Below are 25,804 nucleotides of genomic sequence, written 5' to 3'. Positions count from 1 at the left end.
TAAACACCTCCTACTTATTAGCTGTGTGGGACGAAACAAGTTTCTTCTAAGCTTGTCACTTCATCTATCAAATGCTGGTGTGGCCAGAGGTGACAAGGTGATGTTAATATTCTGCATGGAACCAGATGTGGTGCATGCCTTTAGTCCCAGCAATGGGGAGGCAGAGGCAGGTGGATTGCTCTTGAGCTTGGGGCTAGCTTGTACTGTATAGTGACACCTATCTAAAAACAAAAACAAAAATGTAGATGGAAAGAGAGGACAAGTTCTGACGACCTTGACAGACATTTTAAAGCTTCCTTTTATTTGTATGCTCAGAACCATGATGCCATGTTGTCCATGGTGGCCAGTCTTTTGGGCTCAAGCTGTCTTCGTAGTTGCAGTCCCCTCCCCCCCCACCCCACCCCCCAGGCTCTTGACAAAGACTTCTAATTTAGCAACCACCATTACCTCCAACCACGGAAATACCTTTTCTGACCCGGGACTGTTTTTGCCCTTTTGGCTGAAACCTCCAGCTAGTGTCTGTTTCCTCAGAACATTCCTGTTCCTGAGGGCTCAAGGAAAGGAGAACAACGGATTTAATTAACTGCCGGTGACTGGCAGCATCGTGTTTTTATCTGGGCTGCGTCACCATGGCAGCCTCATGGTGGGGTTGTCGAGGGGGCGGGCAGAGCTATTGTTCGTACCCTTGTCTGCTCTGGAACGCAGGCCCAGGAGGATAGGACTGGCATGGGCACCGAGTGACACATGGCTGAAGGCAGCCAGAGTCAGACAGAAGCCATCTGGGGAAGATGGGGTGGCCAAGGCCTGGCATCCTTTCAGCCTGGGTCTTAAGCTGATTGTGGGCACCAAAGCTGAGTGAAGGTTGGTGTGCCAAGGGCAAGCAGTTCCTTAGAGCTCCTGGAAAACCATACTTCCCACGAGCTCAGGCCAGGGCTTTGCTGCTAGGCCTAGGTTCAAATTAGCACTGCCATCTGTGCAGTTAACTGCTCTTCCAGTTCTCAGCTGTGAGTTAGAAATAATTCGTTACCCGCTCCTGGTAGAAGGCATTGGAAAAGGGCCCTGGGGATGGTGACCCGTCGGTTGCTTGCTGGCCTTAACTAAGCAGTCGGGGCTCCTGAATTCTCTCCCGATGCAGAGATGTCCTCAGCCCCCTGCTGCAATAGGAGGTGGATCCGAAAGATAAATCTCATCTAATTTTCCACCCCTCTGCAAAGAGGGAAAGGAATTGGTGGAAGGGCTGGAAGTAAGAAAGATGTAGCCACGTGGGGTTTGCGCATGAGTAGGTGGTGAGGGAAGTCAAGTTGGGGCTGGAATCCGGCTGGCAGAGGCGCCTAGAGGAAGGAAAGAGCGCCTGGCCCACGCCCAGCACACCGCATCGGGAGCAGACAAAGCCGGGCCGGTGGCATGCAGTGGCAGCCGCTCGCCAGTCTCTTACAGGCGTGGCTAATATTTGGAAGCAGTGAAGGGCAGAAGCTGGGTGCCAGGCGAGCTGCTAGTGGACCTCCAGTTGGTGGACTGTCCTTTTCTCCACCCCAAATAACCGCGCCGAGACTACCCTAGTGCCCTAGTGTTCACAGCCTCGGAAACCACCTCGAAGCTGGACCCTGGCTGGGGTTGCGGGCGGACTCCGCGCGCCCCCTGCTGGCCGGTCTTGGGTCGTGTCGGCACGCGGTGGCCGGGTCTCGATTCGGGGAAACCCTATCAGGGGAACCTCGGGCGTGACGTCATCCCTCGGTGACGTCACCCGGCCCCCGGGGAGTGCGGGGGTTCCCACCGAGGAGGCATCCCCGGCCCTGCGCGGGACGCGGGTGCAGTCCGGGAGTCACCCAGGATCCCGGCGAGCCTCGCTGAGCCCTGTGTCTGCCCCACAGGTCGCTCGCGGCCCCGGGTGAAGCAGGCCCGCGCCGGCCGGCGCCATGGAAAGGAGCGGGAACCAAAGTTGCCCTCCGCCGGCATGCGCGCCCATTGAGCCCCGCCGCAGGCAGCCCCCGGCCGCAGGTCCCCAAGTGACGCTGGCGGCACCTGGGAGCGTGGCGCGGCCCCGGGGCCACGCCGAGGAACCCAGCGTCCAGTAAAGCTGCCGAGGACCTGCCTCTTGCGCCGCAGCCATGGTGATGTCCCAGGGCACCTACACGTTCCTCACGTGCTTCGCCGGCTTCTGGCTCATCTGGGGTCTCATCGTCCTGCTCTGCTGCTTCTGCAGCTTCCTGCGCCGCCGCCTCAAACGGCGCCAGGAGGAGCGACTGAGGGAGCAGAACCTGCGTGCCCTGGAGCTGGAGCCCCTCGAGCTTGAGGGCAGCCTAGCTGGAAGTCCTCCGGGCCTGGCGCCGCCGCCACCACCACACCGCAGCCGTCTGGAGGCGCCTGTGCACGCGCACTCGCACGTGCACGTGCACCCGCTACTGCACCACGGGCCCGCGCAGCCGCACGCGCACCCGCACCCACACCATCACGCACTGCCGCACCCACCGCCACCGCACCTCTCCGTGCCGCCTCGGCCCTGGAGCTACCCGCGCCAAGGTAAGGCCGCGCTTAGGCAGGCGAGCGCTCCCTGCCGATGCACCGGGAGAAGCGGGCTGGGGTGGTGGTGGCTGGGCGAGGCTTCTGCGGGAGGCTGGGCCGGCGGCTTCATCCTCACAGCCCGCTTCCCGTTCCGCAGCGGAATCGGACATGTCTAAGCCGCCGTGCTACGAGGAGGCGGTGCTGATGGCCGAGCCGCCGCCGCCCTACAGCGAGGTGCTCACGGACACTCGCGGCCTCTACCGCAAGATCGTCACGCCCTTTCTGAGCCGCCGCGACAGCGCGGAGAAGCAGGAGCAGCCGCCTCCGAGTTACAAGCCTCTCTTCCTGGACCGGGGCTATACTTCGGCGCTGCATCTTCCCAGCGCCCCGCGGCCCGCCGCCCCCTGCCCTGCCCTCTGTCTGCAGGCTGATCGCAGCCGCCGGGTCTTCCCCAGCTGGACCGACTCAGAGCTCAGCAGCCGGGAGCCCCTGGAGCACGGAGCTTGGCGCCTGCCCGTCTCCATCCCCTTGTTCGGGAGGACTACAGCCGTATAAAGGGGCGCCCGGCGTCCCGGGCCCCACGGGCGAACTCCTAGCCTGACTGCGGGGCTTTTTAAACGCTTCCCTTGGACTGCAGGGAGGGGTGGGGGGAGGGTGGGATTTCTTACCCCGTTTGTTACATTTTGAGGATAATAAAGGTGTGTGATCTGCTTTGGTACAAGCGGAGGGGAACACTAGCTGCTTTAAGCCCAAGGTGCTAGTGACCAGGCATGTCGGACCTTAGGGAAGGAGCCTGAGTGCTGGCCTAGTGTGTGTACAGATAAATTGGCCTTCGGAAACCAAAGGTTGTTTTTCAGGGGCGGGATGTTCATTTTCCATCTAGCCTGCTTTTGGTATCTCAGGGTAATAGAGAGGTGCGCCCCCTGTAGCCTCGGAGGTGACAGGAGTTGGGAAGCGGGTCATGAGGGCCGGCGCCCACGCCAGATCAACCCCTGGAGGCCCAGAGCAGCAGGCCCGAAGGGATCTGGATTTCTTTATTAACAGACATGAGCACGACCCATTACATAAGTTTGTGCTTTAAAAAAAAGAAGAAAAAGAAAAGGGGGGGGGAAGTTAATGTGAAAAAGAACCCAAGCAGAGAGGAAGGGATTGGGGAGGGGCCACCCAAACCCCTGGGTCCCATCTACAAGCCCTGACTTGAGTCACGCCTAGGACCTCCAGCCTGGGACCTGCCCGGCAGGAGAGGGCGGGAAGCCAAGGGGCCCCAGGTGGGCCTGATAATTCCTTTCGACCAAGCAGCGAGGGTGAAGAGAAGGGGAGGGGTCCCAGGGAGCCAGAGCCCACGAGCCATTTATTGCCATGTTTTAAAATTCGTGCAAAATATCTGAAGCCCTGGATAGAGAATACAAAGTGATATTTTTCCAAGAAACATAAAACTAGGAAAAGTGATGGGGGAACATTTTCCCACCAGAACCCCCAACCCCACCAGGTCCCAAGCAGGGTGAGGCCTCCACCCTGTCGGCCGAGCAGAGAGACTAAGCTACAATCTGGTCTGGGCAGGAAGGGGGTATAATCTGCAACATCATCTCAACTACCAACGGGAGGAAAACCAGTCAACTGTACAAGTCTATCAACTTTAAAAAAAAGAGAAAAGCTGTAAAAGTCGGGCCCTGTGGGTAGGGGAGCAGACAAATCCCCGGCCAGTGCCGGAGTCCAGAGTGGGTGCCAGGCGGGCCGCTGCTAATGCAGGAGCTGCAAGCCGTCTGGCCAGAGGCTACCGCAGATGGGAGCCTCAGCGAAGGCAGCCAGGGGGCAGTCGCCACTACTAATCACCACCCTCGAAGCCCTCTTCCTCTTCAGGTACTGGGTCTGCATCCCAGCAGGTGATGTCGATTTCTAGGATATATTAGGAGAGGAGAGGAAATGACTGGGCAGATCTATCAGTTGTGTCTCCCCAGCTTCTAAGGGCTGTGCCAACTGTGTTTAGTGGCACTGCTGGCCCTCACATCCCATTCTGTGGCCAGAATTCCCATCAGTCACCCAGGGAAGTACTACCTGGAGGCTTGTTGTAGAATACAGGAGGTGGAGCCTTTGCACACAGCTCTTCTGATTGGGCGAACTCTTCCTCTTGTGATTGACTGAAGTATCCTTCGCTGGCCTGTTGGATTAAAAAAAAAAAAAAAGCATAGGTTACTAGGACCCACCTGCCAGGACTACAGCTGATCTATCAGGCATGAGCCTGTTTCCCTGGCAACCAAGGATTCCAAGAGCGGTTGCTGGGGAAACACAGATGCCTGCCAGGGAACAAATGCAGAGATGGAAAGGGGAGTGGAATAGAGCTGCTTCTCAGTTTGGATCTACAAGCCATCAGCCCCCCCCCCTCAGCCCTGACCACTGGTCCCCCACCCCGGTCCCACCTGGGTCCCCTCCTTTTGAGTGGTCTCTCCATTGGTCAGCAGGTGAGGTTCTGGCTCCAGCTCCTGCTCCAGGACCTGGTCTACCTCCTCTAGCGCTGAGGGCATGGTTAGGACCTGGGAGGCAGCCAGCGGCTCCCCTTCTGCTTCCTCCTCTGGGTCACAGAAGGTGGCTGGAGGATCGGGCAGCTCATCAAAATTCAGAAGGTTGGCACAGCCTTCGCCCACTGCTGGCAGCGTCTCCCGAGCTGCCTCATCCAGCAGAGGTACCTCTGCCAGGGAGGCCTCAGCACCTGAGGGTGGTGTGGGCACCCTGGGCTCAGCCTGGGGTGCTGAGGCCTCTTCCCCATTGCCAGGCCATAGATCAACGAGGCCGGCGGCGGCAGGGGTGACATCGTTGGCAATAGTGGTGTCGGTAGTGGCAGTGGTGGTCTCAATGGTGTCAGCTGCATGGGCATCAGCTACTGAGGGGACGGAGGCAGCAGGCTCTGCGGGGGCAGCCAGGACAGCCTGCTCCGGGGCTTCTGTGCACATCAAGTCCTCCAAGGTGCTGCTTTGCACCCGGGGAGGTTCCTGTGCCTGAGGGGGCTCCTCCGCACACCCAGCCCAGGCCCGAGGGGCTGCTGCTGCTTTGGCCTCCTTGCTGGTCTCTTCACCATCCAGTCTGGGGGTAGGCTCCTGGGCCTCTGTCACAGTACACACGAAGGATACAATGCAGTCAGCCCCCTTGGAGAAGGACAGATGCCCTGGGCCAATCTATAGTGCCCTGCCCACCCACTGAAGAGTAAGGGAGTTAGCGACGTCTGAGGAAGAACTACCACGAGGGCATCTTTCAGCATCAGCTGCACCCCACTGTCCCTTCATCAATTCTTTTTAAACCACTGGGTAGCCCAGGGAGGAAGGCCACATGACCAGCGATGAGCCAGTGACGTTTAGAGAAGGCAGGTCGGATGGCAACACCACAGCTCTTCTCTGCTACAGCCACTTCCTTAGCAGTGTGGTGCTGGTGATGAGGAGTCCGGTTCCCCTTGAGTTATGTTACTGTGGCAACCAGAGACTGAGGGAAGGACGGATGCAGGTGGAACCCTTCTCTCACCTTGAGCTGGTGGGGGTGGTGGAGGTGGGGGTGGAGGCTGTGAGGATGTAACCTCATCCAGGGCCCTCTCAATCTGCTCAGTGACAGGGGTGGAGGCTGTGCTGCAGTCAGATGGGCTCCGGGTTGGAATGGGAGTAGGCGCCATCCTCCGGTGGCTGTCCAGGTGGCTGCCTGTGGAACAAATGCCCAGGCTAGTCAGTGAGGGGTGGGGAGCCAGGTGGGATCAGGACTGTCCACCTTGTCTTGAGTATGGGTGGGGGCTGTGAGCTCCCCAGGCCCCCCCAGGGGCCAGATTACTGCTCCAGACCCTGTAAACCAAGGCCCCTGGGGGCCAGTGCCCTGCAGGGCCAGGGACAGGTGGCAGGTAGTACCTGCTCTGGGGACAAACACCAGCAGTCAGCAGTCAGGCTGGGGGAGAGGGGCTGCTGGGAAGCGGGGCCCTCCTTACCCCACCCTGCCGAGGCCTGGGACTGCTACCTACATGGGAGGGAGGAAGAGAGGTTTGGGGTGCGGTGACAGGTGATATAGGGAAAGGGAGTCCGTGGAGGGGAAGAGGAGGAAGAGGAGGAGGAGGAAGGCCCACTGTCCGATGCCTTTATGAAAGGGCAGTACGGACGACCTGCCAAGAGAGACAGACAGAGAAAGAGACAGAGGACAAGAGAGGGTCAGTCTCCCCCACCCCTGCCCCAAGGCCTCACCCACCCCCAGGGCCAGCCCTAGATGTCCAAGCCACCTTCAGCCAGGGTCTACATTCAGCCAAGCTGGGCCACAGCCTCAAGCCATCTGATGCCCACCAGCCAGCACCAGATACGCACATGGGCACACACAGCCAGCCTCCGAGCAGCAGCACAAATGAGTACAGTCTGCCATGCTCCGGGGACCCCAGCACATGACCAAGCACACAGTGGATGCAAACACTCAGACCAGCAGACAAGAAAAAGAAGGGCACACGGGGAGGCAGAAGCTACACAAGGAGAAGCCAAGGGGACCCTAAAGACAGCTGCTCCAGGATGCTCAAACTAAAAGCCAGGGCAAGATCCCACCCTACATGCATCCACAGCCTTTAGGCCAGACGAGGCCAACCCTTCACCGAAGCACCCAACACCAGCAGTGTGTCTGCATCTACACCAAAGCTGCTCAACCGGCCTTGCGAATCAGCCATTGCTCAGCCAATGCCCAACAGTGACATGGCCCCCCAACCCAGCCCCTCTGTGAGTGCTACCACCTGGAGAGCTGTGGGTGGAAGCACATGGAAGGGGTCTTGCCTTCTCCAAGAAGTCCTTGGGCAAGGCTTGTTTTCCAAGAAGTCATCCCAAAGGGACTTAGGGCCATATTCTGAGGAGTATGGGTTGGACAAGGACAGGGCCAAGGACTACCTGGTCGGTGGTTGAAGGGTGAGGGCACATCACAGCTGCCAGCAGAGGCGGACGCAACGCGTTCCTGCTGTCTAAAGAACTCCCGTGGGTTATCAGGTCGCTGGGCGATAATGGCAGCTGCCTCCTGAGGGCACAAGGACAGAGTTAGAGTGCTGGACAGGGCCAGCTGGCGAGGCGGCCCTTGCCCATCTCACTTGTTATTCCCCAGCTCTCACCTCCACCTCAGATTCTGACTTCTTCATCTGGGACTCTTCCTCTTCATCTCGCTGGTCACCCTGGAAACCAAAGGGACAATGTCCTGAGCATCTCTTCTACAACCCAGAAGGATCGTGAAGGTGGCGCTTTGCTCCCTCAGCACCCAGCCTTCTCTTCTTCAGCCACCTCATCCCCAGACTGGCCAGGCCTTGGGAACCCGCTTCGCTTACTTCCACAGCTAACCAGGCACCCGGGACCATCTGGAGCGCCCCTTGTCTTTTAGCCAGCTTAAGCCACAGCAAGCACTGGCTGAATATGGCCTGTGGACTGGATATGGTTCTGATGCCATGTTTTAAATCTGGTTATGTGTGTCTGTTCACCACATGCATGCAGTGTCCTGAGAGGCCAGAAGAGGGCCTCAGGTCCCTAGAACTGGAGCCACAGATGGCTCCCAAAATGTGGGTCCTGGGAATTGAGCCTAGGTCCTCTAGAAGAGAAGCCGGTATTCTTTACTTGCTGAGCCATCTCTTCAGCCCCTGATGGCAAGTTTTTAAACCCACATAAATTAAGTTGCTGCCACTTAAAAGTTCAGTTTTGATCAGGGTGTGGTGGCACACACCTTTGATCCTAGCACTCCAGACACAGAGGTAGGCAGATCTCTGTGAGTTCAAGGCCAGCCTGGTCTACAGATTGAGTTCAGGGCTGTTACACAGAGAAACCCTGTCTTGAAAAACAAACAAAAAAACAAAAAGAAGGCTCAGTTTCATATTGACTGAAAATAAAACCTGGATTAGTCACTTTACCAGTGACTACACCTGTAGCCCTTTACGTTTTTTATTTTGAAATAGGATCTCATTAAACTGTTAGGCTGACTTTGAACTTACGATTCTCCTGCCTCACCTGGCTTTTGTGTCTTGAGATGGGGTCTCTCACAGGCCCCTGAGTATCTAGTCTGTATTCTCCTTATCTCTCTCTGTCTCTGTGTGTCCCCTACCCCGAACCCCGACACACACACACACACACCAAATCCGGGGCCTTGTAAATGCTGGGCATCTGCTCTATCACTGAGCTGCATACTCGGGTCCCTCAACACCGTGGTAGCCAGAGTTAAACAGAAGCTGCCTTGCCCTGAAGTGTGCCACTCTGCTCACTGTAGACCCCACTCTCTAATTCCCATTTGGCTATTTCATGACTTACGTTTTAAGACTGAAACCAGGGGCTGTAGGTGAGCAGGCCCCTGCTTGGCTACATTCCCCTCCCCCAATCTGATGAAGACTACTTCATCCTCCTCCAACCCCACCATCTATCCCAGCTCTAGCTCGCCCACATACTCTGCTGGATGTGGACATAAAGTCCTCTGCATGCTACAGTCACAGCGCCTAGAATAGTCATACCATTCCCAGTTCCATGCTTTGGCACGGGAGATCAGCCCATCCCTCCCAAATACCTGACCTATGATCACCCGAGTTCAGCCTTTCCAGTTTAAGGTTGCTTCTGCTTGGGCACTACTTCCAGAGCAAGAAGTCCCTGGCTCACTCAGGTCATTTCCTTCTCTGGGTCCCCAAGGGAACTCCCAGCAGATACCACAGATTGTACTACACTGTGTTTCCTGTTTCTGGGGTCACTTCCTTCATGCTCTGTGAGCAACACAGGATGAAGACCCAAGTCTATGTGAGTGGCCAGCACAAGCTCAGTATGTGTTTGTTCAATGGAACTCACTATACCAAAAGCCTCTTAATTCCCATCTCCTGCTGTTCATGGGGCAAACTGGGCAGAAGGGGCTGCTGGGGAAGGGAAAAAAGCAAGATGAAGAACAGAACTTTTTTCTGATATTTTGAAATAGCGTCTTACTTTGTAGCACTGGCTGGCCTGGAACTCATAATGTAGACCAGTCAAAGTCACAGAGAGGTATGTCTGCCTCTGCTTTCCTAGTGTGAGGATTACAGGCTCGAGCCACCACTCCAGGCTTTTAAGGATATAACCTAGAACTTAAAACTTGCCTGGTATAGTTTCACCAGGTTCCTTTACTCTTTCAATCAAAGAAAGGAGCAGAGGCAGGCTGGAGAGATGGCCCAGTGGGTAAAGCAGGACCATCTAAGTCCGGATTCTCAGCAGACACATATTAAGTAAGCCTAGTAGAGCAGCACACATCTCTAACACCAGCACTAGAAGGGTAGAGGCACACCTCTGGGGCTCGCTGGCCAGACAGTCTATCCAAAATGTTAAGTACCAGGTTCAACAAACAAGGTGGGCAGCAATAGAGGAATACACCAGAGGTTAACCTCTGGCCTCTCTCTACAAGTGCATGCATGGGTGAATGCACTGTCCATACCAGATACACACACACACACAGATACACACACACACACTCACACACACACACTAAATAAATAAACAAATGAATGAATAATAAAGGAACAGACCAGCTTATTGCAGAGGCTTTCACTATGAACAATGTGAACACCACTGAAACAAGTTAGAACTGTGGGCAGGAGAGAGAGCAAGACTCTAGCACTGTGGTGCCTAAGCGTTTTTGACACTTGAGAACTCCCTAGACCCCAAGGCAAAAGGAGAACCAAGGGGCTGCAGAAGTGGCTCAGAGTATCTGCTGCTCTTGCAGAGGCCCCAAGTTTGGTTCCCAGCTCCCACATGGTAGCTCACAGCCATCTGCAACTCTAGTTCCAGGGGATCCAATGTCTCTGGAACTCACAATGTAGACCAGTCAAAGTCATAGAGGTATGGTACATGGTACACAGGCATCCATGCAGGCTCAAACACTCACACACATAAAGTAAAATAAGTAAATCTAGACAAATAAACTCTTACTAGCAGGAGAGAAGGAAGCACAGCTCCCAAGAATCCCTAGGTTAAAAGAAAACACTACAAGGTGATACATTATTCCAATTTCACGTGGGACCTTCCTTAAAGAAACTAAAATTAAAAGACCACCCTAACAGCTGGTTACAGTGTTGCTACATAGTTACTTTGCCATGAGGTAACAAAGCAGTGGATGGACTAGACTCTGCAGCCACTGCTTAAGATGTTGACAACCCGCAGAGATACTGACTTGTTCAGAAGTCGCTAAAGTAGTCTACCTTTGTGTGTGCATGCACACCTTTGCACTTCTATAACACTAAGCTTTTCCAAAAGACCTTGTTATGAAAGGGTAAACACTATAGATTAGGACAGCATCAATGCAAGGGGGCTGCTCTAGAGACCCTGCGTATGTGAGTAGTCCCCAGAAGCACTGGTCTATATTCATTCAGGACCTCTGAGTTACCTTCATTACAGAACCCAACTGCAGAGCTCTTGACTAGTACATCCCCAGTCCCCCAGACCCCAAGGGGGAAGGGATGGAGGAACCAGGTCAGTGAGGGGCTGGGTCAAGGTGGATTTTCTCTTCCAGTTTGGAGATAAGCATCTAAAAGAAGTCACCAGCCCCTCACACACAAACACCAGGTCCCCTCCATGACAAGTGCTGGGTTTAACACACTCATGACGCTGATGTCCATGCATCCCAAAATATCCAGCACTAGTACTGTCAGAGGGTTGCTGATGTCCCCAGAGGCCCCCGGAACACATGGACCATCCTCACTTCCCTGGCCAGGCCCAGGAGCCCTGGGAAGTAACTTACAAAGATGGACTGTTCCTTCAGCCTCCTCTTGGCCTCCTCAGCCTCGAGCGTCTGCTGTTTCCTCCTGGAATGAGAGGCACAAGCTCACCCTTCGGGGTGGGCCGGGGTGGGGTGGGGGGCAGCCCTCGGCCTGGGCCACACCTCACCTGTGCTCCTCAATCTGCTGCTCCCGCTCCCGGTAGCGCCGCTCACGCTCCTCCTGCTCCTGCCGCTCCTGCTCCATCCGCTCCTGTTCAAACCTGAGCCTGGCGTCCAAGGCCTTCTTCCGTTCCTCCTCCTTCCTCAGCTCTTCCTCCTTCTGCACCCCACCCCCAAGAAGTACAAGCCCTGAGCCCAGGCTAGCCTTGGCCCTTCCACTCGGCCCCCACCCAGGCTGGGGAGATGGCCTTCTGGGAACTGGGGGAATGAGCCCTGTGTGCGGCAGACCAAAAGGGTTTGCACTTTCCGCTGAGAGGTCGGAGCGACCCTGAAGGCTCAGGTAGGGACACGTGGCCTGAAGTCTTGGGGTCAGCACTGCACACCTTGGCCTGCTCCCAAAACTGCTCCCGGTTAATCCGCTTCATTTCCACGGCTGCATCTGTCTTCTGGTAGGTAGTGCCCTGCAGAGTCAAGAGCCGGACATGAGCACCAGGAGCAGACACACTCCAGAGAGACTGGGGAGGCCCAACTCAGGGACCATGTCACACAGGTGACATCTGGGCAAGGCCAGCCTGTCCCAGGAGTACACTGACCACCGGCTCAGCATTCTCGTCCTCTCGAAGCCGGAGTCGATGCAATACTGGGCTGGAGAGCCGCGCCAGTCCATTGGAGAGCCGCTGCCCGATGGCACCAGCATCAATGTCTTCCACACTGCTGGCATTCACAATTACGTCAACCCCCTTCCATAAAAATAAAAAAAAAAAAGTGTTTAGGTGGCATCCAAACTCCCATCACCACCCCCAGCGTACAAACCTGGCCCTGGATGACTGGCCCTGCCCCCTTTGGACCCAGTCCCCACATACCTGGAAGAATTCAGCCACCTTTGCCACATGGCTGGCGCAAGCACACTTGCGGGCATCAGGCACGTCTTCACCAACCTGCAATGTACCCAGTGAAGAGGGGCTCAGTGACGGACAAGAGGAAGCCCAAGAGCCTGCAGGCCCAGGCTGTCTTCCCAGGAACCAGTGTGGGGTTTCCCCGGCGGTGGCTCTGGGTGGAATGTGACCACTCTGGGGCCTGCAGCTCCCAGCCCCATCCCACAGCTGCATACCCAGTTGATGAGCACATATTTTGGCAGGGCCGCCTGGGAGTCCTTGACGCTGCAGAAGCCGTACATCACTTTCTGGTTCTCGAAGTGGCCGGAAAGCTCCTGCAAACCCCCTTCTACGGGGAACCGGGAAGGCGTCAGGGCTCTCCATCTCCTACACCTTGACCCTACGAGGGGCCTAAAACCCCCAGGGGATTTCTGTCTGCAAGCTAGAGGCCCAGATCTCTGTGTAATGAGGTGAAGGGGCAGACAGGATTCTAGCTTTGCCTCTGAACCCTCCTGGGCCAGATTTGAGATGGGACTGAAGAGTTGTCTGTTCATACATCTTCATTTCTCAGTGATCACACCTCTCATGTCTTACCAGGAGCTGATGCGCAGCAAAGCAAAGGAAGCTTTCCTGAGGAAGTCTTCCAGCCTAGAGAAAGCAGCGCTCAGCCAGACCCCCCACTAGGCCCTTCCCTAACTGTGTGACGTTGGGCAAGTTGCTTTTCCTCACTGTGCCTTCCCAGAAGTCAAACAGGAAACAAGGCTCCCTCCCTCTCCTCTCAGAGGAATGCAGGGATGGGAAGAGGAAGGACACCATCAGACAAGTGTGGGTCTGCTGGACGGAGGCAGGAAAGTGGATTGTAGCCAGGGAGGGGAACAAAACAACCAGAGTAGGTGGTGAGAAGGAAGAGGAATGGCTGGAATTCTTACCTCCTGATGCTGCAAGCTTGAGGTCATCTGAGCCATCCTCATATGTGTACAGAGCCCTGGGGAGAGGGAGGAGTGGCTCACAGAATTGTCAGGTCCTAGACAGCCAGTTTTGGGTGGAGAAGGCATGAGGGAGGAAGAGTGATGGGGGGGGGGGGCAGGGCAGAAAGGACAAGGAGGGGGGAGCTTCGGTTGTTGGTTGGCTGAGACAACAGGCCAGGCATCATTTCCGCTGAGCCAGAGACCTGGGTCAGATGAGAATCAGGGAATGGTGGGGGAGAAATCTCTGCCTAGTCAGCTCAGCGTCCGGCCCTAGCCCTGGCAGCCCACAGCCCAGTGGAGCGGGTGTGCGATGGAGATTCCACGGCAACGGTTCCTTGGTTACCGTTCCCTGGCGACCATGATTCTCATCCCTCATTGGCCAGAGCCAGGAATCTACCTGGTGCGTGCCTTGGTATCCGCTGCCCCTCCCCCTATTGGGAGGGAGGAGGAGAAGAATCTGGTGCTCAATGCTGGGCATCCCCTGGTAACCATGGCAACCCAGCAATTGGCACAGAAACCAGCCCACCAGAGCTGTATTCTCCTCTAACACAAAGGACCCCGGGGACATCCTCAGACTCAATCTCTCCCTCTCTGAGATGGGGATGAGGTCACCGTGATCACTCCCAGACTCTAACCCTAAGATCTCCTGGTCTTCTAACCCCGAGTCTGTCTCTGCCCTAGCTGAAGCCTCCCAGAACTGCCATGTAGACTGAGGCTGGTCAGAAAGCTAAACTAACGGCTTCCTTCCCTCCTAGCCTTTTCTGCTCTGTAGTTGCTCTAGGCAGGCATACCACAGCATCCATTTCATGGAAGGTAATGTAGAGATTCTCCCCCCCCCCCCACAACCCATCCTGACACAGGCACAGGCTGGAGACGCGTGGAGAAGCTTGGCCTCTGAGATTGAGAGGGGTTCAGACCCTTCTCAACTCCCATTTTCCCATCTGCTAAGTCAGGAGGCTGGGGTGTGTGAGACAAGGAAAAAAGGGAGATGGAGGAAAGGGAGGAACAGAGGAGGACGAAGAGAAGAGGAGGAAGAGGACAGACAAGAGAAAGAAGGGAAGTAGAGAAGCAAGAAAATAAAAAATGGAGGAAGAGGGAGGGAGGGGAAGGGAGAGAAAAGGGAGGAGGGAGGGTCTGACCCACCCCAGAGGCTGTTAGCCCTAGCTGCTTAGTGGGCCCCCACAGCCCCTCCCTTTCCTGGACCCTCCCTGCGTTCTCCACAAAGAGACACAGGTGGGCTGTCGGTCCTGGGGCCCTTAGTGCAACTGCCGCCCCAGCCGCTGCCCGGCCAGCTGCTCCTCAGCACAGCTGTCCCACCACCTGTCAGGCTGCCCTAACCCACGGCCAGGAACAAAGAGCCCTCAAAGAAATAGGGTGTATCCCTCTCTAGTCACAGATGAAACACGGAGACAGCACCAGGAATCCTGGCTGCTTCCAAGACATGCTCTGGACATCACACCTCTCTGTGACAGGCTGCTTGTCTCAGCCTCAAGACTCTCCGAGGCCCCTTCCATCCTGCCCACCCACCTCCAAATAGCCCCTCTGCCCTGCTAGGGCCACAAGCCTTCCTTCTTCAGACACTAAGTCCCAACCCTTCCATCTCTCAGCTCTGCCCAGCCCACCTTCCCCAAATGACTGTTCTAGTCACCCCACGCTGGGGCCACACTGGCCCCCAAGTTCAGTTCTGAAGAATACTTTCTACCCTAGGGCTGCACTGTGCTTTTCTATACACGAAGACAACCCAGGAGGCCACTGCCAGCTCCAAGGGCAGCTGAGCCTGAGCTTCATGCCTAGAGCATGGAAACAGACATCTGGCCCAGCCCCAGCCCCAGCCCCTGTTGGACAGTGTTTCTCTGGCACACCATAAGACCCCAGTGACTGGCTGATGGGAGCTGGGAAACAAGCAGGGAAGTAGATGGGGACAAGGGGACTGTAGATGTGCTCGCCTCAGAAGCACCAAACCCTGCAGACAGTGACTGCCACAGACTGAGACCAGCCTCTCGACAGACTCAGCTAACACACACTGTTGGGTCCAGCACAAAGTAGCCCCTTAGGGATTTGTAATGTTGACACAAACTCTTATCAACCATCTAAGCCACAGAAACAAGACTTAGGCAAAGTGAGAGTGTGCCTTCAGTGCCTCCAGGCCTGCTAGGGGGGAAGGTTGGGGACCGACATGCTCTCAGGGTGCCAGAACTGGAAAGACCCTGGAAATCCTGGCGGGACTGGGCCCAGCCCCCTCTTTTCTCAGAATACTTAAGAAGAGCAGGAACTTCTTACACAATGAATCATATCATAACCAGGGTACTGCTGGCCTTTCCAACTACACAAGCTGACTTCCCCAGGACTTCCAGTACAAGGGCAGTGGTCCATTTAAGAGACCCTGCCACCTAGGGGTCAGCTACCCCAAGCTCCACCACACCCACATTCAAAGTCAAGGCAGAGGAGGAAGGCACCAAATATTCATGCCCCAACATCTGAGCCCAGGACACCCTCCCACTGGACTATTGAACGCAGGGTCTGCACTGAACCCTGGGATCTCACCCAACTCCTGGTTGTGTGATAAGAGCTGGGAAGAATCATGTCATCTTCTGTAAGATGCGATCCTCACACCCTTTTTACAACATGCTGTTTAGGCCCTTGGGAGTAAGCAAACATATATGCAGGGTGCATGTGTGCATCAGTGTGTGTCCCACACACCACCCAGATGGGGCTGACGCATGCCAGGGATGCATAACTAACTCCCTTTGGCCACATGGATGTTGCTGGTGGTGAAAGCCTAGGCCTGTGCTGAGCAGGAGGTGGAGCAGAGGTAATTGGGTAGTCCCAGCATTGGACCACCAGTGTTCTGCTTTTGAAGGGTTAAGAGCTGTGAGGTGCTGTCTACACCCCCTGGACTAGAGAAGAAGGCATCGTTCTAGCCAGTGTTTCTCAGGCAGGGCCATATCCTCAAACTGGCTCTTCCACCAGGCCAAGCAGGCCATTTGCCCAGATTGCCTCCCATGATCTCAGCCCCCCAGGGACAGGGCTGGGACAACAATGTGGGAATTGCCTGTTTGGCCTGTGCAGCCTCTTCTATAACTGACCTGCAAGACACAAGAACTTGTCTCCCGAGTCCATCCCTCTGGGCCTGGCTGCCAGCCAGTGCTGCAGTACCATGGCATGGAGGCCTGGCTATTTTGTTCCCTCCTCCAGTCCCCCTACCTGGCTGCCCTCCCGGGGTGAGAGTGAGGCCAGCCCAACTGGGGTCGGTCAGACCAGCCTCAACTCTGCCTCAGCATTCTCAAGAAGAGCCTACTTCCTGCCTGACAGGCGAAAAGAGACCTAAATATGAAATGGGGATTTGCCCCCTGAGAAGAACACTTGGGGGCTGTGTTCAGAATGGGGCATCGAACCCCTGGGTCTGCCTGACACCCTGGGGCTTCAGTCCAGAGCAGGTGGTTCACACACCCTCCTCCACCTCAGGGAAGATAACAGCTGGGAGCGGGGAGAGAAGCAGTCTACTCACACCACCCTAATGAGAGGCTGACAGCCCCTTGCTGCTGAGCGAAGAGGCTAGAGTCCCAGAGATCTACTCATCCCGGTATCCCTCAGCGGGGGCTCCCACCATGCTTCCTCCTAGCTGACCATCTAGACAAGCTACTTGAGTCCACCTCCTGGGTCTCTTCCTGCCTAGCTGCCTTGTCCTAGCGATCTCCTCCTTCAGAACGGGAGAGAAGGGCTCAGCCCTACCTCTCTTCCACTGCGACCCGTGAGGGATAAAGGAGTCACTTCGTGGTTGCCATGTGGCAGAGAACCTCCTTCTATCACACCCCAACCTAGATGTAGGGGGAGACAACCCTGAGAAGCCCCCGGTAGGCGGGGCACGCTGGCCCCCAGCCCTCTGCGCTCCTCCCCCGCCCTAGCTTTCCTTTGTGCTGTGGCCGGGCAGGCTGCTCCAGCTCCGCTAGCTCGGTCCCCGCCCCGTCCCTACCCGGTCCTCGCCCGCTCGAAGGTGGCGAAGGTGCCCTTGGCTGGCCCGTGCACACCTGTCCCCCGGGCCCGTAGAGGGAGGCTGGGGGTGGGGGGGTGGGAGGAGGATGGGCTCCGGCAGGACCGTAGGACCCCGGGCCCCACGTCTGAGCTCCACATCCGCGTGGCCGGCGTCCGGTTCCTGCGCCCCCAGTGCGCCTAGGGCGGCCTCAGAGCTCCCCAGCTCGCGCGCCCCGCCTGGCCCGACCGGCCCCTCCCCCGGCTCGCACAAAGGCAGCCCCTCCCCGGCTCTCCCGGGCCGTAGCACCATTTCAGGGTATCCCCCTCCCTTCCCGGTGGCAGAGCCTCCGAGAAACAAAGGCGCGGTGGCGGCCTGGGGACAAAGGGGCCGGGGGCGGGGGCGGGGGGCTCACCAGTCGGCCGCGCTTTCCTCCCGGATCACCTCCTCGTACGCCGCCAGCAGCTCCAGGCGGTGGCCGCTGAAGCTGACTCCGGCCATGCTGCGGGCCGGACCGAGGCCGAACGGACAGACGCACGCACGGACTGACCGACCGACACCGGAGGGAGGGGATGAGGGAGTCGCCGCCACCGCCTCAGAGCCTCTGCAGCGTTGAGAGCGAGCTAGCCAGCGGCCGGGGGAGGGGAGCCGGCCGGCGGGGGGCGGGGGGCGCTGGCTCCGCCCGGCTCACTCCCTGGGCTCGCTCGGTCCTAGCGCCGCCCCGGCCGGGCCCAGGGGGAGGTCCGCCCCCCCATCTCAGCTTGCCCCGGGGCGCCCCCATGCCCCTCGCCCTGCTAGTCTATACCCAGACTCTAAGCTTCCACTCTGCTCCCAGGGCCAGTCCCATGCACATGTCTTATCCAGGTCCCCAACCTGGTAGCACACCCTCTAACCCCAGCCCTAAACCCACCAAGATCTCAGGCCCTCCCCAGGCCCAGGTTCATCCCTCTGCCTCCCCAGAATAATTGGTCCATTGGACCCCTTGATTCATTTAACTCCATCTTAGCCTCACCCCATTCCCAGCTCCATCCCACCCTACATGAAGTCCATTTTGGTCCTTACCCTATCCCTGTCCCAATTCAGCTCCCTATGAAGCCAGGCCTGGGTTGTCAATAGCCCATTTCTTCTGCAAGGACCCTTCCTGGTCTACCACCATCACTTCCAGGGCCATCCAGGGCCAACTGCACATCCTGTCCCAGCTACAGACCCATGCTCAGCAGGGCACACCTCCACTTTCCTATTCACCACCTCCTCTAGCTTTACCAGCCTGCCTGAGTCCCACTGGAGTCCCTCTCCCTAACCATACCCCTCCCTCATCCCTGCCATTATGACCTTGTCTCGGCCATTCCCACCCCACCGCAGCTCATCACCTTGCCATTCCAATCATTTTCTTCCTGGATGGGGTATCCAGGAAATCATGTCTGCTTTTCCAAACACCATACCTCCTAAGGAACACCAAGTAGGGTCTCCAAAGCCACTCCAGGGTGAACCTTCTGGCACCTTTTATTTCCCAAAGCTCTGAGCACAGAAGTGCCTGGGCCTCAGAAAGGTTCCTAAGGGGAAGTGCCTCCAGGCATTCTTTCCTGTGGAATGGGGGACACTCCAGAAAACCTTTCCTTCACCATCAAGACTCCCAACCCACTTCCTAGGGAGATGACAGAACCCAGAGCCTCACCAAGCTTTACCGGGGCTAATCTGTGAAGAGGTGGTGGTTTTCAGTGGGTCTCCTGGTTCTGATTTGGTCAGTCATCTATGCCAAGAAGCCAGTATGTACATTCACTGCAATGCTTTGGAATGGGATGAAGGTGAGGGGAGGTTTTAAAAACTCTGTGTTTCACAGGCCCCTGCCTCAAGAGCTCTGGGTGCCCACTGTAGCCATGGACCCCTATCCCTGGCAGTTTCTCCACCACGCATACCTAGAGTGGGCCCCAGGCATGGTCAGTCCTAGAGCCTGGGCCCTGGATGCAGGTGGAATGCAAGGGTGATGGCAGAGGAAAATAGTGATGTCTCAAGAGGGGAAGGGAGGATGAGAAGGCAGGGTGAGGACAGAGCAGTTTGCTGTATCACTAGCCACGGGAAGAGTGCCCTCCTGGGGAGGGAGGAGGCTTGGAGGTTCAGGCACAGGACTAGGCATGGGCATCTCTGGCCCCAGCTCCTTCCTGTCTCCCCATCCTTCTGCTTAGCCCATTTCAGATCCCAAGAGCAGACCCACAGGCACTATGGAAGGCCCCTCCTCAGATCCCCACCTCCCCACCAGACTACCAACTGTCTCTAGCCACACCCACTTTGCCTCCCATCTGTATCCTTTTTTGTTCTGTTTAGTTTTTAAAAATATTTTATTTGGCTGGGTATGATGACACATGTCTTTAATGCCAGCACTGGGGAGGCAGAGGCAGGCAGATCTCTGCAAGTTCAGGGCAGCCAGGCCTATGTTATGAGACTCTGATTCAAAATAAATAACAAAACTCCAAGTTCTTTCTCCTTTTTGTCTTTAATTTTTAGGTTAGCATACAGAGTAACGAGCCCCATTACAATATGGGCCATTGTTTTCCTTGTCACTTGTTCCCCTCCCCCACCCCCTCTTTCCTTCTGGCTGGCTCCCCGCAACTTTTTGTTGTTGTTTTTTGTTTGTTTTGGTTTTTGGTTTTTAAGACAGGGTTTCTCTGTGTAGCTCTGGCTGTTCTGGAACTCACTAGCAGATTGGGCCGGCCTCGAATTCACAGAGATCCACCTGCCTCTGCCTCCCAAGTGCTGGGATCAAAGGCATGCACCAGCACCAGCCAGCTGCTTTCCCCAGTGTTTTAAAAAAATTTATCATTGCTGGGGTGGAGGTGGCACATGCCTTTAGTCCCATGCCTCCCTCTTGGGAGGCAGAGGCAGGCTGATCTCTGTGAGTCCGAGGCCAGCCTGGTCTACAGAGTGAGTTCCAGGACAGCCAGGGCTACACAGAGAAACCCTGTCTCGAAAAACAAGCAAAATTAACTTTGTGTATGTGTGTGAGTACAGGCACACACATGTGCCAAAGCCTTCCTGTGGAGGTCCAAAGATATCTTTCAGGAGTCCGTTCCAAGGATGTAACTCAGGTCATCTGGCTGGTGGCACTTGTACCTGCTGGGCCATCATCCCCCTGGGTTTGTTTAGTTTTTATTGTTATTTGAGACAGAGCTTACACTAACCCAAGCTAGCCTTGAACTCCGTGTAAGAATGCTGGGAGCACAGCATGAACCACATACTGGGCTTGTCATCTCGGGCCTGGTGGGCATGAGGTGACTGTAATCCCAGCATGGGTTGGCGAGGGGCAAGAAGAGCATTCTCCACTGCACAGGGAGCCCAAGGGCTACAAGAGCCCCTGTTTCAAAAACAAAAACAAAAAAACAAACAGCTGGCAGTGGTGGCGCAGGCCTCTAATCCCCGCACTTGGGAGGCAGAGGCAAGCAGATCTCTGTGCGTTCGGTTCGAGGCCAGCCTGGTGTATATCTCAAGCTCCAGGATTGCCAGACTACATAGAGAGACCTTGTCTCAAAAACAAACAAACAAACAAAAACCCAGAAATGAAACAGTTTTAGGACTGGAAAAACAGCTGAGCAAGCTGAAGAGTTCATTTCTAGCCAGTGTTAGATCCTTAGTATTGAAGGGGAAAAAGAAAAAAAAAAAACTATGCATAAATAGTGCATAAATCCCACAGCCCTACATGGGGTTTCTCTTACTTTCAAATGATGGAGCATTCCACTGCTTATAAGTCATGGAGTTTACTCCTTACCCCCAGCTACCAAGTTTCTTGGCGTTTTTCTAGCCAAGGTCATCATCTTTAAATTACCAAATTCAGTTGCTCTATTGCAGCTATTTCCTTGACTGTCTCTGAGGAGAGGGTGGCCACTGCTCACCCCTCAGAGACCCTGCCTCCTTGCAGCCCCTTAGTTGCCCCTGAAAACCACACCCAGTTTTGGTGGGTGGCTCCTTGGAGGTCCTCCCACTATGTTTCTCGTCTGCCACCCCTGGCATTGATCACCCTTCACATCACTGACATGTCGACTTCTCCCACCCCCAGAGCTCCCCACACACACTGGGGGGGCTGGTCTCATGGCTTTTGGGTCCCTAGAATAGAAAAGATGAAAAGAGACAGGGTTCTGGTTCAGAAACCAGCTCCTTGCTGTGTGCCTTTGGCTAATACACTTCTCCCTTCTGAGTTTCCTTTTGAGAACCTGTTAGAAGGATAAGATGAGCCTGGATGGCAACTTAGAACATGGGAACCCCCTTGCCCTCCTCTGGCAGCCCTACCCTCCTCCCCCACCTCCTAGCTCCCCCACACCTTGTGCTCCCCCACACCTTTCAAGGTTTCAACACCAACACGGAGGGGAGCATGTGGGCCGCAGGACTTCTCAGCATCAGCTGGCAGAGCCTTCCCTGGCCTCATCCTGCCCCTTCAGATCCTACCTAGCACACCTTCAAAAGTGGCCCCTCATCATTACCAAGCTCAGTGCTTCCCAGGCATCCGCCTTGGCACTGGGTCAAGCGTATTAGCTCTACTTCTCACAACACCAGTGTCCTCACCAACTGTGCCCTGCCATTGGTGTGACTGCAGGCAGATGTGAAGTACCTGTGTGTGGTTGGTTTTGCTTTGTTTTGAGGCAGGGTCTGTATCTCAAATTCCCATCTAGCAGGGATTACCATGGTACCTGGCTTCAGTGTGATGACCCCCAAACCCCCGTTCCCCACCTCCGCCCCCAAGCACTGGAGATGTCACAGTTTGCTTCCTGTTTCTGTGCTAAACCACCATGACCCAAAGCAACCTGGGGAGGAAAGGGTTGATTTCATCTCACAGGTTATATAGTCCATCATGGAGGGAAGTCAGAGCAGAAACCTAGAGGCTGGAACTGAAGGAGAGGCCATGGAGGAGTGCTGCTTACCAGCTTTCTCTCCCTGACTCTCTCTCTGCTTGCTTTCTTACTCAACCCAGGACTACCTACCAAGGGGTAGCACCTCATTAGTGGGCAGGGTCCTCCCACATCAATTATTAATCAAGAAAATGCCCTGCAGATTTGCCTGTTGATAATCTGATGCATCTGAGCTATATTTTTAGGACCCTTTTTATTTCAAGACAAGGTCTCCCTATGTTGTCCGAACTGGCTTGAAACTCACTCTGTAGCTCAGGTAAGCTTTGAATTTGTGATCGTCCTGCCTCAGTCTCTCATGCAGCTAGGATTAGAGGGCCTGGGACATCTGGTGTAGCTAGTTGATTTTTTCTTTTTTTTTTTTTAAGTATCTAGGAAGTGCTTGAAGTGCAAAAACACACAAGTAGGTGCTCTGGGCGTGTGCAGGTGCTCTGGGCGTGTGCAGGTGCTCTGGGCGTGTTGGCTGCTGGAGCAATGACTTGCCTAGAGGCACACAGCTGAGTGGCTAAGTCCACATCACTTCAGCAAAGCATATCACACACACACACACACACACACTCCCCAGCACAGGAATTTCCTTGATCATGGACTAAGCATCCTAAAATTTGCTTAGTCAGCAGTTCCAGAAGCTAGACCGAGGGGTCTGGGGATGGAGTCAAGGAGCAGAGGGTCCTGCTATGGAGGGGCTGCAGTGCCCTGGACATCTGTGCTCCAATCTCCTCACCTGCTTTTATCTTTTGATTCTTCCTGTACCCAGTAATCCAGGCCTTGTTGACCAGACCTGTGACCCAAGTCAGTCCAATGGAGCTTCTAAGTGCCATAACAGGGTGTGTTCCAGTGATGGACCCCATGAAGAAGCAGAGCCAAGGGAAAGAGGGTAAGCTACCATCAGCTGTATCCAGCACGTGATGGCTGAAGCCATCAACTAGTTCTGGAAAATTATCTTCATTTTTTTTTTCTTAAATGAGTTTGAAAAATTCTTCCTCATCTACATGGTCCCTAAGTTCTGGTCATTTTTTTCAGTGGCCAGGGATATGGCTGAAACCTGAGTTGACCTAATGGCCCCAGGACAGAGCAAAAGGTCCTGGACCTCCTCTTCAATCTCCCCAGCACTGGGTCTCCCGAGTTCTCTCCTGGCTCTGCGTTGGTAAGCATTTCTTCCTACTATGATGGCCCTGGAATCTGGCTTAAGCGTCTCTCCTCCCATTGGAAAGGGGCCCCTTCCAATATTCTCAAGGATGGCTGTGGATCTCTGTGTACCTGCTGCTCCCTGGGTGGGCAGCCACCAGGTCCTTTTAGCCTACCGCCTCCATTCTTTCCTGTAGCAAGGCTTGGAGAGGCGGATGTGTGCCTTCTGTGTGTACCCAGGCCATGTGGGGCTGAGCCCAGAAGAGGCAGCACAGAAGCGTCAGTCCTGGAGAAACAGTCCTCACCCTCCACCACCCCTCCCTGCTGACTGCAAATGAGTTCAAGTTGCTCAAAGCAGGAAAAAGCCCCTCTCTCACTGGCTGCCCACGCAGACCCCTACTATGGACTCTGCCCTGTTGGCTGGGGACACTGTACTCTCTCCAAGGGAGCTAATGGGCTCTCCTGCCAGGCATAAAGACATCCATTTCCAAGGGTAGGGCTCTAGCTGCACAGCCTCACACTCCAGCTTGGGAACAGGGTGATCTTAGCAGCCCTGGGGGGCGGGGGGGGGGGGGCCCCGCGGTGCTTGTTAGACTGAAAGGGTGGGGAGGGACAGGTCAGTAGGAAGTCCCTACACCTCTCCTCCATGAGATGGTAATTTCTGGTCATTCTGGCTGGGTGGCTCGGGTCATGTCACCTTTGCCTCTCTGAGCCTAGATTCCTGTGTCTTAGTTTTTAAAGATGGTCTTAATGTGCAGCTCTGGCCTGCCTAGCTCCCTCTGTGTAGCAGTCTGCCATTGAATTCCCACTCTCCCCCTGCCTCGGCCTCCCAGAGTGCTGGGATTACAGGCCTATGCCACCATGCCTGGCTTGAACCATCACTCTTAACAGGTGATGGAGTAGCCAGGTCCTAAGCACTTGCCTTATAGTCCCTAGGATCCAGACAGGTATGTGGTATTTCTCTCCCCTCCTCTAGCTTCCCTCCCATGCTGCCATGTGGCTCCCAGTGCTTCTCCTCACGCCCCTCTTGGGCCCTCTAGCTCCCTATCTTCAATCACACTCCCGCGGCCACTACCGGCTCCCTACCGGTATCTTGTTCTTAGCTGACTGTGGGCCTCTGTCTCCGCACCCCCGCCACAGGCAAGCCTCTTAAGAGCTGTCTGCAAGCACTCCACACATACACCTGTTCCTCTTCAATCCTGGCAGTGGCCCAGCTCTTTGCTAAACTGATCTGGCAAATGTCACCTTGTTTTGAAATACCATGGGGACTCCTTGGCCTTATCTGCCTGGTTGACATTGTTGGCAACTTCTGGAAATGCTCTTGGCCTGTGTGGAGGTCCTGCTGGAGTGCCTGCAGGCCGTCATGCTGTCCGTGGCGGCTCCCTCCGCTCGCTGTGCCCAGCTCTTTCTGTTCTGCGTCCCTTGTCAGTTTTCTGTACTGAGTCCCTAGCTATCCTCACACTGGATTTGGCCTGCATTTATTATTTTTTAAAACAGGATTAAAACAATAAAATGCAGCTGCCAATACTAAAAATCCAGCTCTCACACAAAGCACGTGAACCTGCACACATGGTTGCTGATCTGGCAAATCTGGCTTCACTGCCTGGAGGACACGGCAGCCCTGTGTTCAGGACAAGGGGTGGCTACCCCCAGAAGGGTGCCTGGCAGCAATTTCCACCCACCCTGTGCTCTTGCTCTTTGGTATCCATGGAAACTGAGGATGGACGGAGAGGGCTTCACAGTTCAAGAGAAGCAGGAGAATACTTTTCCCTGTGAACTAAAAGATGCTGCGTTTAATATGCTCAGCATGTCTATGTTGAAAGACAGACACATCCTACCTGATCCACTCCCGGTGCTACCTGCTGGGGCCTGTGCCTCGGCTCTCCCCAGGCGCTAATTACAAGCATTTATGTTGAGTGCCCTGCCCCTGGCCCAAGTTCACTCCTGAATTGAAGCTAAGGTGAAGAAGCTAGACTTGAATCTTCAGCTACTTCCTAGAACTGTCTCCTAAACATCCGTAACACTTCATTCATTAAACAAACATTTACTCTTTCTATGTACCAGATGTTCTAGGCTCTGCAGGATACCAAAGACTAGCCCTCTGAGACCCTTTTTTTTTTTTTTTTTTTTTTTTTTCATAAAAGGGATCAGCCTGACGGTACTTAAGACAGGGTCACCCAAAGAACACGTGGCCGTGAACACACCAGGCTGTTCTGACCCGAGTCCCCTCTTCAGTTCCTCCCCTGTTCAGGCTTGAGACAGATGGCAGTCCCTCTAGGATGGTAGAGGGGATCAGTGGGAAGTAGGAACCCTGGGAAATGAAGTGCCTCTACTAAATCCACCAAAACCTATCAAATACAGCAGGAAGGATGGCTCAGTGGTTAAGAGCACTTGCTACTCTTCCAGAGGACTGGCGTTCGATTCCCAGCACTCCAAGTGCTCACAACCATCTATAACCCCAGTTCCAGGGGACCCAATGCTCTCTTCTGGTCTCCATAGACACCAGGCATGAAAGTGATGTACACACATCTATGTAAGTAAAGTCCCCATACACACAAATTAAAAACCATGAATGGCACAAGGCAGAAGCAGGCTTCTTGGAGGGGTACTGGCTTA

General features: G+C 55.2%; 2 protein-coding genes across 4 annotated transcripts; one reads left to right on the top strand and one right to left on the bottom strand.

Moving 5' to 3' along the window:
• Nucleotides 1-443: 443 nt before the first annotated feature.
• On the top strand, nucleotides 444-3,162 carry Prr7 (proline rich 7, synaptic). The gene is made up of 2 exons (XM_059262259.1): nucleotides 444-2,520; nucleotides 2,660-3,162. Exons 1-2 carry the CDS (start codon nucleotides 2,109-2,111, stop codon nucleotides 3,055-3,057), a joined length of 810 nt encoding a protein of 269 aa, XP_059118242.1. The 5' UTR covers nucleotides 444-2,108; the 3' UTR covers nucleotides 3,058-3,162.
• A 663-nt stretch (nucleotides 3,163-3,825) lies between these two features.
• Nucleotides 3,826-17,766, bottom strand: Dbn1 (drebrin 1). 3 transcript variants are annotated; one of them, XM_059262862.1, is made up of 15 exons: nucleotides 17,584-17,766; nucleotides 13,160-13,215; nucleotides 12,467-12,579; nucleotides 12,219-12,293; nucleotides 11,949-12,095; nucleotides 11,739-11,816; nucleotides 11,364-11,515; nucleotides 11,218-11,281; nucleotides 7,604-7,663; nucleotides 7,389-7,512; nucleotides 6,494-6,631; nucleotides 6,013-6,183; nucleotides 4,920-5,602; nucleotides 4,558-4,660; nucleotides 3,826-4,398 (listed from the first exon to the last, which is right to left on the bottom strand). In XM_059262862.1, the coding sequence occupies exons 1-15, from the start codon at nucleotides 17,667-17,669 to the stop codon at nucleotides 4,328-4,330; spliced, it is 2,121 nt and encodes a 706-aa protein (XP_059118845.1). In that variant the 5' UTR covers nucleotides 17,670-17,766; the 3' UTR covers nucleotides 3,826-4,327. The 3 variants fall into 3 exon arrangements, with proteins under 3 accessions (XP_059118845.1, XP_059118843.1, XP_059118844.1); XM_059262860.1 differs by lacking the exon at nucleotides 6,494-6,631; XM_059262861.1 differs by lacking the exons at nucleotides 6,494-6,631; nucleotides 17,584-17,766 and adding an exon at nucleotides 13,402-13,524.
• Between the last annotated feature and the right edge of the window lie 8,038 nt (nucleotides 17,767-25,804).

This window comes from Peromyscus eremicus, chromosome 5, assembly GCF_949786415.1.
Source record: "Peromyscus eremicus chromosome 5, PerEre_H2_v1, whole genome shotgun sequence".
Classification (NCBI taxonomy): domain Eukaryota; kingdom Metazoa; phylum Chordata; class Mammalia; order Rodentia; family Cricetidae; genus Peromyscus; species Peromyscus eremicus.
This window is presented reverse-complemented; position numbering and strand designations above follow the sequence as displayed.